The sequence below is a fragment of the Rhinatrema bivittatum genome, chromosome 6 (genome assembly GCF_901001135.1).
Source record: "Rhinatrema bivittatum chromosome 6, aRhiBiv1.1, whole genome shotgun sequence".
Taxonomy (NCBI): domain Eukaryota; kingdom Metazoa; phylum Chordata; class Amphibia; order Gymnophiona; family Rhinatrematidae; genus Rhinatrema; species Rhinatrema bivittatum.
Window position 1 is genome coordinate 1,191,282 of NC_042620.1, and position 14,811 is coordinate 1,206,092.

The 14,811-nt window shown below is 43.0% G+C and overlaps 1 protein-coding gene across 1 annotated transcript in view; it reads right to left on the minus strand.

Moving 5' to 3' along the window:
* LOC115093339 (unconventional myosin-X-like) overlaps positions 1-13,559 on the minus strand; it is a 556,890-nt gene extending 543,331 nt beyond the window's left edge. Inside the window, exons 1-2 of the mRNA XM_029604967.1 lie at positions 13,469-13,559; positions 2,335-2,493 (exon numbers count right to left, since the gene is read on the minus strand). Of these exons, the coding sequence (XP_029460827.1) occupies positions 2,335-2,493; positions 13,469-13,489 (180 nt within the window). The 5' untranslated portion in view covers positions 13,490-13,559. The remainder of the gene's footprint in view (positions 1-2,334; positions 2,494-13,468) is intronic.
* Between the last annotated feature and the right edge of the window lie 1,252 nt (positions 13,560-14,811).

Here is a 14,811-nt window from a genome sequence, read left to right on the forward strand (position 1 = left end):
TGCTGAGTGACTGTCGGCTTTCCCCCTTGTTCTAGTCTAGGTACTTTGGTAATCTTTCCCCCTTCTGATGATTTATTCCCACAAGTTCCATGAGAATTGATTAGAAAACCCCTTTACTGGAGCTCAAAATGGGCTGCAATGTTTTCCGCGTTGACTTTAATAACAAACAAAAAACAAAATTAAATTATTGTTGTTGTTTTGGGATTAATGAAGCACATTTAGATCCCCATGAAACAAATGAACTAAGCAAAACCTTGTTATTCTGCACATCCCTAGCCAAGGGGAATGGAAGAGAGATGTGTTCAGTGGCCTGAGACCCTCCTATGCCCCTAAGGCAACCACCAAGCAGGAGTCCCTTGTACCATGCAAGGGTAGTTCGACTTTAAACATTCCCTTCATGTCTCAAACACTTCCCACAAAGCATCCGTCCACATTTTCTCACAAGTCACCACCCAGACCCTGCATGACACGGCTCAGTCACCCACTTACAATAAAAACAACTTTATTCCAGTTCCTTCCCGAGACACGAGAATCTCCCAAGTTGGTCAACACTGTTGACCATGCAAATCTACACCCCAGCCGTACAGCTTCTTACAAATTCAAAAATCCCCAACTACAATGTGTGGCCATCTCTGCATGATCTACTGCTTACATTTTCTCATACATTTAAGTTCAATTAGCTTCATTTTATAGAGCCTGCTTTTATCAATATGTGCAGTAATGCAAATCTTCAAGTGCCTTTCCCACAGACAAATATGAGCTGGAATTGCATACATATTCCACCCCCAAAACAATATGCAAATTTTCCTGCAACAATTTACCATATTGTTCCTGTATTGCATCTGGAATATCAGTATCTAAAATGATAATTTGATATTTTATTGACTTTAGTCAGGGAGTTTTTAATATTAACATAACATAGTAAAGACAGCAGAAAGACGAAATGGCCAATCCAGTCTGCCCAGCAAGTTTCTTATGGTAGTAACTGCCGCTCTGTGCAGGTTACCCCCATGTTTCTGTTAAGGGCAGTAACTGCCGCTCCATGCAGGTTACCTCCATGTTTCTGTTAAGGGTAGTAACTGCCGCTCTGTGCAGTTTACCCCCATGTTTCTGTTAAGGATAGTAACTGCCGCTCTCTGCAGGTTACCCCCATGTTTCTGTTAAGGGTAGTAACTGCCGCTCTGTGCAGTTTACCCCCATGTTTCTGTTAAGGATAGTAACTGCCGCTCTCTGCAGGTTACCCCCATGTTTCTGTTAAGGGCAGTAACTGCCGCTCCGTGCAGGTCACCCCCATGTTTCTGTTAAGGGCAGTAACTGCCGCTCCGTGCAGGTTACCCCCATGTTTCTGTTAAGGGCAGTAACTGCCGCTCCGTGCAGGTCACCCCCATGTTTCTGTTAAGGGTAGTAACTGCCGCTCCGTGCAGGTCACCCCCATGTTTCTGTTAAGGGCAGTAACTGCCGCTCCGTGCAGGTCACCCCCATGTTTCTGTTAAGGGCAGTAACTGCCGCTCCGTGCAGGTCACCCCCATGTTTCTGTTAAGGGCAGTAACTGCCGCTCCGTGCAGGTCACCCCCATGTTTCTGTTAAGGGAGTTACTGCTACTCTGTGCAGATTACCCCTATGCCTTCTTTTAAGGGTAATAGTATTTACTACCGACCAAGGAACCATCAAACTGATAACAAAATTACTGCTAGCAATATTTTTCAGTGTGAGCAGCCTTCTTGATAATTTAGACAATGGAGCTCGGCCATGCTTTGCTTTTATACTTGCCTTCGCAGGGAATGACTAAGATTCACCCCCTCAGGACAGGGACTGGATGAGGGATGGGTGGTATGAAAGGCCAGTCTCACCCTTGCACATTGCTAGAGCTACCTGGATCAGTTTTCTGCACTTGGTTTGACCTCTTGGTTCCTGACTGCTCACTGCTAGACTTCCTTGCCTAGTATTGTGATTCTTGATTGCATTATCCCTGGGATTACCTGTACTACAGGACTTCACAATTCATCTCTGGATACAATTTCCTGGACCTCCACTTTGAGCAAGGTACGTGAATTGCAAATGAATAGACTGCCTGATCCCCAGTAACAGATTAGAAGCAAGGGCACTGCATCATTGTCACCCTATTCAGTGACATCCACTGCTTCCATTTCCATCTGAAATGTTTTCCATTTGTAATTAAACAATTTTCACAGATTGTTTCACCCATAAAATGTTTCTTTGTGTTTCACTGCTGACCCCACACATTATTCCAGGCACTCTCAATGTCAGGAGTTCACCAAATCAACCCACTTCACCTTATTTTGCCCCTTTCCCTCCCGAGTCTGGGAAACGTACATAGATCTGGTCCTGCTGGTAGCGTAGGTGCAGGTTCAGCAAGACGGCTTCCTGATGCAGCTCTGGCAGTGTGGATATGTCCTCCACGCCCTTCATGCTGGTAGAGGTCATTGTACCGACAGTCTCCTGAGACAGGGAGGCCAGCGGGTAACACAGCTCCTGGAGACAGAGAGAAGGAACAGAGATCAGTAACACTGCGGAGAAAGCCAACCTCCATAGCCCTGCCTGACTCCAGCCTTTTCTCAGGCAGTTTAACTTTATTACAATAATGGTCGCCTGCCTGCCTTCCAGCAGTGTACTGAGCACTAGCTTACACTGGTAAACAAATTTCTGGGAACATTTTCCTTCTTCCACAACCTTCGGTGAAACAAGTAGATTTAACAAGCTGAACACAAATATGCATTTATGATGTCTGTATCACGTACCATTGGCCAGGAAAGTGCAATATACATTAAGCATTGTTACGTGTCTGTAGCGGCATAAGCTATAAAGGCAATGTTGGCACCAGAAAACAAAACTAAAAATGTTTTGCCGCAGATTTTCATTTGTAATCACTGTCCGACGCTTCGCGGATGAGAGTCCAACAACAGTCACCTAGCATGGAGGGGTTCCACTTGCCTTGATACCATTTCTCCATTTTGACAATGTGTTGATGAAATCTTTCACCATGTTCGTCACTCACAGCACCAAGGTTGTCTGGGAAGAAGTCCAAGTGGGAATGAAGAAAATGTATCTTCAATGACATGTTGCACTTCATCAATTTGTATGCCTGAAGCAGATTTTGAACCTCTTTGACATAGTCTGCTGCCTTATAGTTGCCTGAAACCTGGAACCAGACTGCTGGCGCTAACCTTTAAGAAGGAGAGAGAGCAGCTTTTAAACTAGAACAAAGGGGAAAGCCGACAGTCGCTCAGCAGCGCATGGTTCGGAGAGAGGTATCTTCAAAGGATACTAATGATGCATTAGAATTAGGGCATCCCGACAGTGAGGTTCCATAATAAGAAAAGTAGTCCAAGTGCCTGTAACTAAAAACTCACCTGAGCTAAAAAATTCTAACTTAGCCCTATCAATTAAAAAGCAGAATGAAAATACAAACAAAAAACAAACTTTGAAATGTTTGTATGCTAATGCCAGAAGTCTAAGAAGTAAGATGGGAGAATTAGAATGTATAGCAGTGAATGATGACAGACTTAATTGGCATCTCAGATACATGGTGGAAGGAGGATAACCAATGGGACAGTGCTATACCGGGGTACAAATTATATCGCAATGACAAAGAGAAGCAGTCGGGAGGAGGTGTGGCGCTTTATGTCCGGGATGGCATAGAGTCCAACAGGATAAACATCCTGCATGAGACTAAATGTAAAATTGAATCTTTATGGGTAGAAATCCCTTGTGTGTCGGGGAAGACTATAGTGATAGGAGTATACTACCGTCCACCTGGTCAAGATGGTGAGATGGACAGTGAAATGCTAAGAGAAATTAGGGAAGCTAACCAAATTGGTAGTGCAGTAATAATGGGAGACTTCAACTACCCCAATATAGACTGGGTAAATGTATCATCGGGTCATGCTAGAGATAACGTTCCTGGATGGAATAAATGATAGCTTTATGGAGCAATTGATTCAGGAACCGACGAGAGAGGGAGCAATTTTAGATCTAATTCTCAGTGGAGAACAGGATTTGGTGAGAGAGGTAACTGTGGTGGGGCCACTTGGCAATAGTGATCATAATATGATCAAATTTGAATTAATGACTGACTGGAAGAGGAACAGTATGCAATAGGGATGTGAATCGTTTTTTAACTATTTAAATTATTGTCCGATAATTTTAAAATAGTCATTAATCGGTAAGGGACTCTATACAATAGGAATTCCCTCTATTTATCGTGAAAAATCGTTAAATCGAGTACGGGAATTATTTGGGGGGAGGGCGGGAAAACCGGCACACCAAAACAACCCCTAAACCCACCCTTTAAAATCAATCCTTTACCCTCCCCCACCCTCCCGAATCCCCCCAAAATGTTAAATTACCTGGTGGTCCAGTGTGTGTGTGGGGGGGGGGAATCCCGGCGCGATCTCCCGCTCTCGGGCCATCGGCGCCATTTTGGCTACCACTGATAAGAAAAAAACCCACCCCGCCCCTTTACAAATTACCCCTTTGCTTATCCCACCCTCCCGACCCCCCCAGAAACCTTTTACATGTACCTGGTTGTCTAGCGGGGGGGTCCGGGAGCCATCCCTTCAATCACACCCTCGGTGCCGGTGCTGGACTGGTTTTAAAATGGGGCCGATCGCCTTTGCCCTCACTATGTCACAGGGAGCGACCGTCGCTCCCTGTGACAGAGGTACACTCTCTCTAGAGTTATTTCTCCAGGTTAAATTCCCCTGTTTATTGTAATTCCAACCAAAGTTATATATAAACCGATGCAATATGATTTTTCATGAGCATCGGTATATAAAACCTCTTAAATAAAATAAATAAAATACCCGTACTGGAGAAGGTTTTCATGGGTAATGATTCAGATGGACTGAATCAAATCACGGTGAACCTAGAAGATGTGGTAGACCTGATTGACAAACTGAAGAGTAGTAAATCACCTGGACCGGATGGTATACACCCCAGAGTTCTGAAGGAACTAAAAAATGAAATTTCAGACCTATTAGTAAAAATTTGTAACCTATCATTAAAATCATCCATTGTACCTGAAGACTAGAGGATAGCTAATGTAACCCCAATATTTAAAAAGGGCTCCAGGGGCGATCCAGGAAACTACAGACCGGTTAGCCTGACTTCAGTGCCAGGAAAAATAGTGGAAAGTGTTCTAAACATCAAAATCACAGAACATATAGAAAGACATGGTTTAATGGAACAAAGTCAGCATGGCTTTACCCAGGGCAAGTCTTGCCTCACAAATCTGCTTCACTTTTTGGAAGGAGTTAATAAACATGTGGATAAAGGTGAACCAGTAGATGTAGCATACTTGGATTTTCAGAAGGCGTTTGACAAAGTTCCTCATGAGAGGCTTCTAGGAAAAGTAAAAAGTCATGGGATAGGTGGCGATGTCCTTTCATGGATTTCAAACTGGCTAAAAGACAGGAAACAGAGAGTAGGATTAAATGGACAATTTTCTCAGTGGAAGGGTGAGGGCAGTGGAGTGCTTCAGGGATCTGTACTTTTCAATATATTTATAAATGATCTGGAAAGAAATACGACGAGTGAGAATCAAATTTGCAGATACTAAATTGCAGGAAGACCTTGTGAGACTGGAAAATTGGGCATCCAAATGGCAGATGAAATTTAATGTGGATAAGTGCAAGGTGATGCATATAGGGAAAAATAACCCATGCTATAGTTACACAATGTTAGATTCCATATTAGGTGCTACAACCCAAGAAAGAGATCTAGGCGTCATAGTGGATAACACATTGAAATCGTCGGTTCAGTGAGTTGCGGCAGTCAAAAAAGCAAACAGAATGTTGGGAATTATTAGAAAGGGAATGGTGAATAAAATGGAAAATGTCATAATACCTCTGTATCGCTCCATGGTGAGTCCACACCTTGAATACTGTGTACAATTCTGGTCGCCGCATCTCAAAAAAGATATAATTGTGATGGAGAAGGTACAGAGAATGGCTACCAAAATGATAAGGGGAATGGAACAGCTCCCCTATGAGGAAAGACTAAAGAGGTTAGGACTTTTCAGTTTGGAGAAGAGACGGCTGAGGGGGAATATGATAGAGGTGTTTAAAATCATGAGAGGTCTAGAACGGGTAGATGTGAATCGGTTATTTACTCTTTCGGATAATAGAAAGACTAATGGGCACTCCATGAAGTTAGCATGTGGCACATTTAAAACTAATCGAAGAAAGTTCTTTTTTACTCAACGCACAATTAAACTCTGGAATTTTTTGACAGAGGATATGGTTAGTGCAGTTAGTATAGCTGTGTTTAAAAAAGATTTGGATAAGTTCTTGGAGGAGAAGTCCATTTCCTGCTATTAATTAAGTTGACTTAGAAAATAGCCACTGCTATTACTAGCAACGGTAACATGGAATAGACTTAGTTTTTGGGTACTTGCCAGGTTCTTATGGCCTGGATTGGCCACTGTTGGAAACAGGATGCTGATCTTGATGGACCCTTGGTCTGACCCAGTATGGCATGTTCTTATGCCTAGAAAGTTACAAACGACATTCTTGAAAGCTGTCCACGCAACACATTCTGTACCTTTCAGAAGACCATGAAAGTGGCTGTCCATCACAGCTTGGATTTGTGGGCCAATGAAAACATTTTTTTTATTTTGGCATCACTTATGCGTGGAAACATTTGCTGCAAATAATCAAAGGCTTTACTTTGCTTGTTCATTGCCTTAACAAAGTTTTTCATCAGCCCAAGTTTGATGTGCAAAGGTGGAAGAAATATCTTACTTGGATCCACCAATGGGTCGAGTGCAACATTCTTCTGGCCTGGAACCAACTTCTTGCAGAGAGGCCAACCTTTTCTGACATAATGCGAATCTCTTGCTCGACTGTCCCATTCACAAAGGAAGCAACAATACTTGGTGAAGCCAAGCTGCAGACCTAGTAGAACTGCAACTACCTTGAGATCACCACACAAATTCCAGCTGTACCTAGAGTACTCAGTGTGGTTCAGCAGTAGCTGCATGTTCTCATATGTTTCTTTCATATGAACGGTATGTCCCAACAAGTATTGATGGGTAGATATCGCCGTTGTGCAGCAAAACAGCCTTCAAACTTAAGATTGATGAATCAATAAACAGTCACCATTCTACTGGGTCATGGTCACATCCGAGAGCACAAATCAATCCAATGATGTCACAACAAAAAAAGTCAGACTGTACTTGGTTGAAATATTTTGTCAAATCTTTATGACGGCTGCGAAATACTGAAAGTTTCGTATCAGATGACAAAAGATTCCATCCTTGCAGCCTTGACCCAAGCATCTCCGCCTGAGTTTTCGATAAAGCTAAATCTCTGACGAGATCGTTCAGCTCTGACCGAGATATTAAATGAGGATCGCTGGATGTTGATGGCACAAAGTCAGGATCAGCCGCAGCTTCCATCTGCGATGGCTCGCCATCCTCGCCTACCTCCTCATCATCAAGTATCCACACTTCTGGCGTTTTTGGAACAGGAAGACTGTTGTCATGCGGCGCTGGTCTCATTGCCGATGCAAGGTTAGGGTATTCAAACTTTCTGTTCTTTGAATATCCTGACACATTCATCATGCAGAAGTAACAGTCAGTTATATGATCTTTCTGTTCCCTCCATATCATTGGGATGGCAAACGGCATGGATGGTCACACATCTTTCAGCCAAGCTCGCAGACTACTGGCGCAGGATGCACACCAAATATGAAGAGCCCATGCTCTGTCCTGGTCACCAATTTTGCACCCGAAGTATAACTCGTATGCCTTCTGAATGAGTGCAGTCAATCCTTTTCTGTGCATTCAGAGTAAACTCACCACAGATGTAACAAAACGTGTCACGGCTATTTCGACATTGGCGTGACATTTCATAAAGTATATGAAATTAAATCCATAAGCTTTAAACTCAGTTTTAGCGATACAATTTGCTCATTCACACAGACGTTGCATAAGAGACTACTCATTGCTGCTGCTTATATAAGGCTGCGTCGTCATGGAAATAAGTTGGAATCTTGCAGCCGAGCTGGGGTTTGCCCGAGCAAGTTCTGGCAGGATCAGGCAGAGTTTCTTGGTGTATTTTAAAAAAAAAGTTAGTCTTTGTTACATGTTACGTTGGCCATCAAAAATACAACATGAATTTTAAAAATCATAAAAACTACTGTCCAGCAAAAAAATATATGTACTTGAGATTGTTTTAAAATTTCACAATTATTGTAACACAAAATTGACCATTTCTCAGAAACCTTACATGATGTACAAATATCGAAGTAATATCTCTGATCAGCATCAAAAAATCTATTTGGAAAACCAGAAAGCCTGAAGGAAACAAAAACTTTGTTTAACATTGTTGTCTCCTGGAGATGTGGGGCCTCCTGTTCCTCACTGGGCTCTGCCTCTCATCCCGCCCACTAAGCACTCTCTCTCTATGGGAATTAAGGTAGACCAGGTCTCTAGCCTGGTCTCACACAGGTTAAGGAGGGGGAGTAGGGCCACGCCCTTACAGAGTGAAAATGCGCCAGACTCACTGAGAGCCCAGGGAATGCAGCCTCACAGACTAAAGAAGCTGAGAACTGAGAACTTTCAGGACTTTGCTGAACAGTGAAAGATTCAGGAGCTCAGAACTTTAGACGTATGGCATGGCCTGCTGTACTCTGCTCAGATGAGGGTAGGATAGAAAGGACATGAAGGCAGGGAGCAGTTTGCCCAGGATAGGAAGAGACTGGAGCATTATGAGTGACTGATTATGCTCGAGTATGGCCTGCACTCCTCAGCATGACTTGGCCTCAGCTGCCGCAGATTTGCGTAGGTACTGGGAGATGATGGGGAAAATGGATATGTGCTGTTATGAAGAGACTGCTTTACTTTTATTAGTTTGGTGTTTTTCTTCCTTTTAATGTATCTTCTTTTAAGTGTGGGGCTGTGACTCAGTGCTAGGAAGCTGCACATTCCAGTATTTCTTACATAGTCTATGAGTTGTTCTCCGAGTACCTTGGCGTTTGCCCTGTCCTTTCCCGGCTACAGGAAAGAGCCTTTATTTATTTGTTCTGTTGTTCATTACCTTGTTGATCCCAGTTCTCTTATCCCTTGTTTAATGTAATGCATTCTTACATGCGAGTTCTCATTCTTATGTAAACTGAGGTGATATGTAACTTTTACATGAATTCCGGTATATAAATAAATAAAATATGATATATTTATCTTTCCTTTCTGAAGAAATGTTATTTTGGGGCTGCACGGGAATGTCAATACAGGGAAGGGAAAGATAACTGCAGTCCTGGGTCAAGGCAAAAGGTTATTTTTTTCATTTACCTCGTGGGATGAGAGAGAGGTGTGCAGAGAGAGAGAGAGAGACAATGTAGGCAGTTCATGCAAACCTCTCTCATGCATATTCATTGTGGATATCCTGAAATTCAGGCTATTTGTTGTTCTTGAGAACCAAAGTTGCTCACTCCTGTCATAGATCGTGGAGGAGGGGAGGAGTGTAGGCACAATTTGCAATCAGGACAAGCAGCATCTGAATTGTTGGCCTATCGTTGAACAAGCAAAGAGCCAGAACTGAGGCAAGCAGCAGAGTTGTAGTTGCCAGGGCGAAAGCTCGCTCAGAGATAAGGCGTCAGTCAGCAAGTGGCAGCTGATTGGTTGATGCATTGGTTTGTCACTAGAGATGGAGCAAGGAAGGGAAATGACAGAGAAAGTGGCATTTGTGCAATGTAAAGAGGACTAGATATCTTAAATAGTGGTGAGGCAAGCGGGGATGGGGGAGTTAAGAGAATGGGCTTTGAATTTCTGCTGGTGGTGGTGTAAACATGATGGGGTGGGGGCACAGAGGAAGGGTTCGTGCGCAGAACTTGCAGGCCTCGACCAAGGTCCCATCAGGAAGGACTCTGCTGACCACCTGTAGAAGAAGGTTGACTGATGTACTGGCGGAGACCTTCAGGAAGAGTGGTAGTTAGTGGTGGAAGGTAGAGGGGTGGAAGGGCCATAAAGGTAAAGAGAAGCTGATAGATAGAATGGGGAGGGTCATTGGGGCAAGTTAGTAGGAAAGTGATATGCAGGATAAAAGATGGGGGAAAGGTAAGCAGAAGGCACTCAGAACCAGGTGCCAAAGATGAGCACACAGCAAACAATAGGAAAAGGATGGAGAGGAGTTCATGCTTCGAGGAGATAACGGCACAAGCAAGCACACGTGAGGTGCTCTACACCATTCAGCTCCACGAGCAGAGGGTGTTCCATATGTAGAAAAAAAGTTAACTGGAAGCTACTAGTGAACGGGTGGCACGTTGTAATATCTAACAAACACACATCGTTTATGTAACAGAGACAGGAAGCAGAAAGCAGTGAGATATACAATCAGCCACAAGGTGGCATCAACCTATAATCTAACCTCTACAAGTTCTCTCTTTTCTTTGTTCAGTATATGCACAATTTTCTATTGTAAAACATCTACAGATTATGTCCTTAGGAGGCTTTGAGTGTCAAACTCCACGAGACCAGAAAGGGTTTTTCTGTGCATGCAGCTGATCTATGTGGCATCAGTGGGCTGTTATCTCTCCTGGCTCTCATGCTTGGCCCCAGACTTCCAACAGGTGCACCTGCTCGCACAGGAGTCCCATCATTACTGTTCCCATAGATCCTCTACTCTCCGTGCTCGCTCAGGAGTCCCATAGTTACTGTTCCCATAGCTCCTCTACTCTCCGTGCTCGCCCAGGAGTCCCATCGTTACTGTTCCCATAGATCCTCTACTCTCCGTGCTTATGCAGGAGGGATTACTTGACCCTTTGACTATCCAGCTGCTCAGTCACTCACAGATCCACATGATTACAGCGTTTGGGACTTCATTTAATGTCCATCAGATATGAGCAAGGTGCAAACTTTATCATGCAACAGTTTGTTTGATCTCCCGGTAATGGTTTCAGATGGATTGGCTCATCCCTAGCAGATACGTCATAGACTGAGTTAGACTTGCCTTTTGTGACTGTTGCAGACTTTCCAATACCCCTTGTATCTCACAGGGCTTCAGTACTACTGGCAATGCTGTCTTCAGTCTCTGATCTCAGGCGCTGTGCTGGACTGTAATCCATGCCTTCCTCTCAGCATTTCTCTCACGAGCACAATTTCCCATGGCTCATTTGCCATCCCTTTTTGCCTTCTTGCAAAGGTATTTTTTCTGTCTTCACAGCTGATTCAGTTCTGCCATTAGCTTGTGGGTGCTACAATTCCCACTCAGTATCAAATCATTTAAATAAAATGCATGAAATGGAGGCCCAGTATCCAAAATCACTCACTCAATCTAGTTGGCCATAATGTGCAAATTGTATCTTGCAATATTTTGATCACGGTTTCTGCAGATATGTCTTGCAGCAGTTCAATTTCCCAGAAGTCTGTATAGTGATCATCTTTCCCTGCAGAGCTGAATAAGACTATGCCGACAGTCTGCCAAGACTATGTGTGTATGTCATGCAACATCAGCTTCCTTTGGCAGATAGAACAATTGCTGATAAAGTCTTTGATCTCAGCTTGCATGTTAGGCCAGTCTAGGGTATTGGTGCCTGCCTGTAATATGCTCTCTCACCAATATGGCTGAAATGTATGTCTGTTAGCACCTCCAACTGCACTGATTTGGTTATAACGACCCTTGCTCTTTTGTACAGAACGTCATTTTGATGCTGATTTCATCCCTGAATGACCAGTATTCCCTTATGTTAACTGATACTTCCTCCTCTTTTTTCCTGTCAACCATTCAAGGTCACGGACTTCACTGCTTGCGATGTCTCATCTCCGGCAGTGTGCTGCATGATCTCATACAATCTGCTCAACTGATTTGTGCAACGTCAGTTTGTTCCTGCGCACCCAGCAAACCCTGAGATTGCACTGGATTGCTGATCCTGTTCTTGTACAGCTCTGCTAAATGTATGACTGATACACAACTCAGAGCCTGCTTATGAAGACAGAAGCTCAGCCTAGCCAGTCTGCACTTCCACATAACATCCTCACAGATCCTCTGTGCCTTCTTGAATTCTGATACTTTCCATCTCTACCTGAAGACGATTCCCTGCATCCACCGCTCTTTTTGTAAAGAAATTCTTCCTTAGGTGACTCATCAGTCCATCCCCTTTCACACGCATCTTTTACCTTTTGTTCCAGAATCTCCTTTCCAGGGAAAGAGTCCCAGCTCCTGTACATTGATACCACTGAGGTATCTGAATGTCTCTCTCATACCTCCCCTCTCTCACCTTCCCTCCAGGATGTGCATGTTTAGATCTGTAAGTCTATCCCCATGTGCTTTAGAGCAAACACCACTGACCATGTTAGTAGCCCCCTCTGGACTGTGCCCATCCTGTTTCTATCCCTTTGAAGGTGGGGTCTCCAGAACTGTACTCAGTATTCCCAGTGAGGTCTCACCAGGGACCTATACAGGGGCAGTGTCACCTCCCTTTCTCTGCTGACCCTTCCTCTCCCTGTGCAGCCAAGCAGCTTTCTGGCTTTTACTGTCGCTTTATCTATTGTTTAGTCATGATCACTCCCAAATCCCACACTTGATTCATGCTTACAAGAATTTTACCCCTTAGACTCCTCCTCCCTTGGCTTTGTGCATCCTAAATGTATGGCTGCACTCTTTACATGAAATCTTAGTTTGCAGACTCCAGAGCATTCCTCAAGTTTTGCTAGACTCGTCCTCTTTTTTTTACATCACCTTCCCGGCTGTCTACCCTGTGGAGTTGTGGTTATCATCCACAAAAAGCCAAACCTTTTCCAACAATCCTTGCACAATATCAGTACAAGCAGTGCACTCTGCCAGAAGCGAGCCCTGCGTGGAGGAAGCGCCATTTATCACTACCCTTTCATTGTAGGGCCCGTACCAATGGCGCTTGGTTTATTTATAAGTCACCTATGCCTTACTGAAATCCAAATAAACTACAAATGCAGCTTCCCCTGATCCAGCTCTCTAATCACCTCCTGAAAGAAATGGTAATTGCAAATGATTTTAATATTTCAGTTGAAAGACAAGATTTCCTTGCCGAGAATTCAGATGGCCCTGTTTCTAGATTTCACCATAGCCAGGATGTCCCAATCCACATCTGACAGATTGAAGTCTCCTAGCAATAGCATCGAGGTGAATGTCCTCATTAAATCTCAATCCGTTTCTTCTCTACATCCCACCAGTATAGATGAATATTCCAGATTAACCCTCAGACCTTCCTCCTTACCTCATAAACCCTGCAGTTTGGCTGCTTAAATATATATTTTTGATAGATTGTGCCACTCCTCCCCATCTTCCGAACCTGTCCCTCCCGAATAGATTATTTTAGCCCCGCAGTCATGGTTTTCCATGATTATATCCACGCCAGCTTCCTGGACTGCCTGCAAAGATTTATTTCCCATATTATATGAGCATTTGTGTACACAGCTTTCCAGAGGTTGCCCTTTTCCCCTTATTTCTATAGAAGTCTTCAATGTTTTACCTACCTGAGGATTTCGTTCACCCATTCCTAACGATTCGAGTATAACATCCTCTTCAGTAGGTTTGTCAGTCTCTCTGGAAGATACTTTGGCCCAATCCTGTGGGAGTATTGAGAAGAGAAGAAAACTTTGTGCTGGCTGCAGAGGATTGGCGAGTATTGCTTTAGGAAATTGTAGGAGAGGTGAAATAGTGAGCTAATTGTTAAAGCTAAAATAAATTGGGTAATTCTAGTGTCTGTCTTTCCAGGGCAGGTGCTAGCCTTTATGCTGTCCTGTGCAAATTATTACTGTGTGGCCTCTCCCTCACTCCTTCCTATCCTGGTCTACCCACTCTCCCCTGGAACCCATGGCTAGTGAAAGGGTATTAGATGCTGTGAACTTTAACCCCTGACCCCTACCCCCAGCCCTCTAAGATGCTCAATTAAAAATTATACATTTATAATAAGATGATTTTGCATTGAAAAGAACAGTCTTTTGAGGTAAAAATATCATTTACAACAACCTGTATATTATATTTACATGCACTGCTGTGGTGCCATTCAGAAAACCTGTAAAAATACCCATATGGATTAGGACTATTGTAATGCATGTTAGATGTGCGCTTGACCCTTCCAAAGCCATGAGTAAACAATTACAAAATAGTAAGCCTCCCATACAAAAACAGCACTAACTGCCAGCATTCAAACAATAATATTCTTATCTATAAAAAAAGTAACATTGTAAATATAAACACCAAACTCTGAATAGAGTGCAACAATGCAAAAAAAACAAAAATAGCATAATTCCTCATAAAACATCAAACAAAATCAAGAAATATAAATCAATTATAATAGTAAAACCATAAAAATAGTGAAAAGAAATATTTCAAGACAGCTGATGAATAAACATCCAATAACTTATTTATTTATTAATTTTATATACCGACCTTCATAGTAGATTACCATATCGGATCGGTTTACAGTTTAACAGAGGGAAAAAACTAGAGTAACAAATTCACGTAAACGAAAGATAACTTAAAAACAAATTATTTTTAAAATTTTCCAAACACCAGTAAAATATTTCAAAACAGCAGACAAACACCCAATAATTAAAACTAATAAGGATAAAAATTACTCTTCCTCTCTCCATACCTGGGAACTTTTGATTTGCAGTCATCCTGAGATTGTTGTGGATTAATGGTGGAGAGAGCGCACACAAACTTTCTTCCCCCTCTCATATATGCAGACTCACTTTCTCTCTCTCATACATACTCATGCTTCCTCTCTCAGATGCACATACATGCCTTTGCTAGCTTTTTTGCTGCCCTGTGTGGACAATTACTGTGCTGCCCCCCTTCTGGTATTCATTCA